The sequence below is a fragment of the Sitodiplosis mosellana genome, unplaced genomic scaffold (assembly GCF_009176505.1).
Source record: "Sitodiplosis mosellana isolate CC-2019 unplaced genomic scaffold, AAFC_SMos_1.0 Smas_scaffold_5228, whole genome shotgun sequence".
NCBI classification, from domain to species: Eukaryota; Metazoa; Arthropoda; class Insecta; order Diptera; family Cecidomyiidae; genus Sitodiplosis; species Sitodiplosis mosellana.
Window position 1 is genome coordinate 1 of NW_022600470.1, and position 5,374 is coordinate 5,374.

Below are 5,374 nucleotides of genomic sequence, written 5' to 3' on the forward strand. Positions count from 1 at the left end.
CATTGGTGGGTCTAATCGATAAATATTGCAAAAGTAGTCTAACAAATACCCCCCATTTGGGGGGGTCAAACCCATCCCCAAGCTCAAAAAATGGATTTCAATGATTCAACGGTTCACGGTATATTTTCAAATGCGATTTTCGGGCTTGGGAGTGGGTTTTACCCCCCCATATGGGGGGTATTTGTTAGACTACTTTGACAATATTTATCGATTGGGACTATCCGTTTACCCAAAAAATGCCATCTGGTGTTTGCTCCAGTACAAAATATTGTAAAAATAATCGATTTTTGCACTTTTTCAACCATAATTCGCAGGTTATTCATTTTTTTGGATACTGTCTTCGGCAAAATTGTGGCCGTTGTAAAAACAAACAACTCTTCTGAACACTTAACCCAACAAAATCACATCCAATGTGTTTTGAGTTAGGATTTTTGAAAGTGAAATTTCGAGCCAAATAAGTGGTCAGAACATGCTTATTTTGGATTTATATGTTCAGAAAGGTTGTCTTTTTTTACACTGGCTACTTTTTTGCCGAAGACCGTGTCCAAAAATATTGAATAAATTTCGAATTTTAGTCATAAATACGGAAAAAAAGTGAGAAAAAAACGGTTTAAGTACTCTTAAGTACTCTTAAGTACTCTTAAGTACTCTTAAGTACTCTTAAGTACTCTTAAGTACTCTTAAGTACTCTTAAGTACTCTTAAGTACTCTTAAGTACTCTTAAGTACTCTTAAGGGATTCATTGACAGCTGTCAAAGTGTAAACATTGTTTTTTTTCATTGCTCTGCAAAAATTAATAAATTTTGAGTTTTTTCCGGTTTTTGGAAACATTTTCAATTTTAGTTTGCAACGACATGAATGTTTGAATAAATAATTCATCAAAGAAACTGAAGTTCAGCAGAAACACCCAGGAATAATTTTGAAAAACTGATTTTATTTTTGCCGCTTGAAAAACTTGACCGCAAAATGTCAAATGAACCTCATTGCTGTGAATCCAAGAATTGTATGGGATCAAGGTATAACGGATGGTCATTGAATTGCATATTTTGCCACAAAAAAATATATGTTGAATGCCTGCGCAATCGAGATGCACAACGAACAAAGGGAATGTTGATTAAATTCGGATTGATGGAAAAAATCACAGAGGAAAATGGTACAATCAGCTGGAATATTCAGAATGACACGAACAAACTATCCGAATTCTATTCAACATTCAACGTCGATTCACCGTTTGGATTGACATGTGAGTTCTGCAAATTAAAATTCTCACAGCAACTACCAACAGAGAATGAGAACAGAATTTCACACCAATCGGCCGAAACGAGCAAAAACCAACAAAAGAATATTGAAACACCACAAATATCACCTGTGAACGGTGTATATGCCATTCACGTATCACGAATGCCAAAAGAAACCACAACCGATGATGTTGCTGCTCTTATCATAGGTAATTTGGATGCCAATAATGATTCTTTTCTTGTTGAAAAATTACCCAACAAACGATACAAAGGAAATGCAAGAAGTTTTTCATCATTTAAAATTTCAACCTTGTTTCGTACGATTTGTGAAAAAATTATCACAATGGACGGATGGAATTCAAACTGCATTTTAAAACAATTCAATCATCCATCGAAAATGCAAAAACCAGTCTTACCAGTTGAAACCGATGCCATGAAAAAGAAGAGACAAAATCCGAAGCCACAACAAAATGTACAGCGACAAGTAAATTCTAATCGGAATCATCGCAACAACAACAACTATAACAACAGAAATATCTATGAGACACATCAAAACAATCACATCGATCGAAGGAGACTTGTCAATGGGAATGGGCGTCGTCGTCATGAATATCGTCCACAATACCGAGAGAGGCAGATACCGGTCAATAATTTCAGACACCATCAACAACAGCCGTTGCAGCAATTACCGATTAATCCGCAGTTTTTGCCAAACAGCAATTATTCTTTTTGGAATGGAACACCGTATCACATTATGCCACCTCAAATGTACACTCACAACACAATGCCAATACAAATGATCCAACCATTACACACACATCCAATGTACCAGCCCTTTTAAACATATCGAACATGCATCAACAGACTCGAAATCAAGGAATTCCATATTGCTTAGTGCATTCGCAAAATTGTAATGGCCTGAAAAGCAGATTGCCTCAATTCAATGCTGATGTACTAACAAATAACGCAAAAATTTACATGATATGTGAGGATAAACTCGACGATTCGGTCAATTCTTCGGAGGTATTTCCCCCAAATTTCAACGTTTACCGTTGTGATCGTTCCGAGGAAACTGAATTGTGGCAAAAGATTAAAAAGAAACGAGGCGGCGGTGTTCTGATTGCCATCGAAAAATCAATCAAATCTCAACTCGTCGGCACAGGAGCATCATTCGGCGCTGAACAAATATGGGCCAAGATAATATTGAACAACAGAAATATTTTCTTAGTCGAGGCCTACCTCAGACCGGATTCTCCAGTTGAAGTCTACGAAGCAAATATGGGAGCACTACGGGAAATCACTGCAAAAATGCAAACTGAAGATGTTCTCATCCTTTCAGGTGACTTCAATTTACCTAATTTATCCTGGTTCACTGATGACAACGATGATCCAGAAATTGCGATTCCAATTAATGCATCAGGAAAGAAAGAATTGATCATTCTCGATACATGTCATGAATTGGGATTGCATCAAATCAACAAGCACAGCAATAATAATGGAAATATGCTCGACTTAATTTGGACAAACTGTGTAGACATCGTTTCATGTCAGCCTGCCGAACATCATTTATTGAATCATGAATCACATCACATTTCTTATTCGATAAAAATCCACGGCTTGGAAATGAAGCAAAACAAAGTCACATCTCAAATTGAGTACCGCAATTTCATGGGCGCTGATTATGATACCATTAATGAGAAACTATTCACTGTAAATTGGGATGATGTTCTCACTGGAACAAACTTGGATACAGATATTAACCAGTTCTATAATATCATCAATTCCGTTGTTTCAGAGAATGTCGAGCTGAAAACGAAAACGATTTCAAACCATCCAAAATGGTTCACCAGCGAACTCATAAACATAAAGAATCGTGTCAACACACTGCAAAGACGGAAAAAGTCATGTTCTTCAACTGAAGCAATTGTGAAGCATGCTGATTTGAGAAGACAATATAAGTCATGCGCTCGATTAGCCTTCAAGAATTACAAGTTGGAAATGGAGCAGCTAATTGATAAAGATCCAACGAAATTTTTCGAATATGTCAATTGCGTCCGAAAAACTCATGATGATTTACCCGGTGAAATGGAATATAATGGCGTTAAGTTGAACTGTCAACAAGATATTGCCGATACATTTGCCAAACATTTTGAAAAAGCGTACACCAAACAAAATGATGTTCAAACTGACAGTTACAAGGACTGTGAATCGCTTCTCCGTGATTTATGCATCAATATTCCAACGATTGAAATCACTGACGACATAATTTTGGAGACAGTAAACAACCTTCCAAATAACACAGTATCTGGGCCAGACGGAATACCGAACATTTTCATCAAAAAATGTATTCACACGTTGGTAAAGCCGATTACTCACATATTGAGTGAATCATTAAAGACCGGCTTTGTACCAGACATTTGGAAGCGATCTTACGTATGGCCAATACACAAAAGTGGAATCAAAGCAAAAATTGATAACTATCGTGGTGTTGCTTTGCAGTGTGTAATTTCGAAGATTTTGGATTCCATCGTTTCAAGTCATCTTAACTTCCACATTAAAAGTATACTTGATGATAGCCAGCATGGATTTGTGAAAGGAAAGTCTACAATAACAAATTTGGCCGAATTTACATCGTGTGTAATAACGAAGATGGACAAACACATTCAAACGGATGCAATTTATCTTGACTTAGCAAAAGCGTTTGATTCTGTCAATGTTACGCTGCTTATCCAGAAGCTGAACATCATGGGCTTGAACGAACAATTGCTTAAATGGATTGAATCATACCTGAATGGACGGCAGCAGATTGTCAAACTAAATGATGTCATGTCAAATTCCATCAACGTTACTTCGGGAACTGGTCAGGGCTACCCAATTGGCGCAACACTGTTCATTTTATTTATTATTGACTTGCCACATCACACACTCAAATCAATATTACAGTCGTTTGCCGATGACACTAGACTATGGAAACACATTGAAAATTTTGAAGACTGCCAAGAACTGCAAAACGATCTCAACAAAATTGTAAAATATTTCCGGGACAATCGACTAAAATTGAACATCAAGAAATCAAATTGCATATCATATCACCGTGGACAGTTGCAGTATGAATTTGAATATACGATAGACAATGAGAAGATTAACCGTGTCAAAGTAATTAAGGACCTCGGCATTATACTGGATGAGAAAATGAACTTCAATGCACATATTGAGTTCATTACTGCCAAAGCAAAATCAAGATTGGCTTGGATAAAGCATTTTGGAAGAGAGTTTGAGGATCCATGGACTATTAAGAAACTCTTCTTCACCTTTGTACTGCCAATTATAGAATATGGCTCCCAGATTTGGAACCCATACACTGCCGACAAGATTGCTAGACTTGAATCCATACAAAAGCAATTTTTACTATTTGCACTGCGCAGAATGAGATGGTCAAACGGATTCAAATTACCATCATATGAATTTCGATTGCTGCATTTACAAATGATTACCCTTGATGAACGAAGAAAGATTGCTCAAATATCGATGGTGCATAATGTACTATGTGGACATACATCGTCGAAATACATAACCAGCCAAATAAGAATCAGAACACCACGGCATCGGACAAGAGATATAGATTTCTTATCACTACCAATAAGACACCATAATTATTCCAAATTTGAGCCCATAAATAACATGCTTATTACATATAACGATTTTTATAAGAAATTTGTTCCTATTAAACCGCCATATGCAACTGATGGATGTGATACTAATGTTATTCCAATTTGTGATACTTATCTAATTGATTTCAATGTTAGTACTGATACTGTTAAACAGAGGGTAACTGAATTTTTTAAAAGAAGTAGAGTGTGGAGAAAATAAAAGAAATATTGTAAATATATTGATATGATATTTATAACAAATAAACCACCTTTGGCGAAGAAACGCTGTATGGTGCAGAATAATAATAATAATAATAATTGAATCATACCTGTCCAACAGAACGCAATTCTTTAAGTATGGGAGCAGCGAGTCGAACGAATTCAACGTATCATCTGGCGTACCACAGGGTAGTCATCTCGGACCCACACTATTCCTGTAGTTCATCAACGACATAGTGGACGAAATGGACGACGTGTTCATTTCTT

General features: G+C 36.5%; 1 protein-coding gene across 1 annotated transcript; it reads left to right on the forward strand.

Moving 5' to 3' along the window:
• Positions 1-1,107: 1,107 nt before the first annotated feature.
• Positions 1,108-3,671, forward strand: LOC129572573 (uncharacterized; the record flags this gene model as incomplete). Its single annotated transcript, XM_055452560.1, has 2 exons — positions 1,108-1,447; positions 1,942-3,671. Coding segments are annotated over exons 1-2 (2,070 nt in total), but the record flags the coding sequence as incomplete, so codon positions are not given.
• Between the last annotated feature and the right edge of the window lie 1,703 nt (positions 3,672-5,374).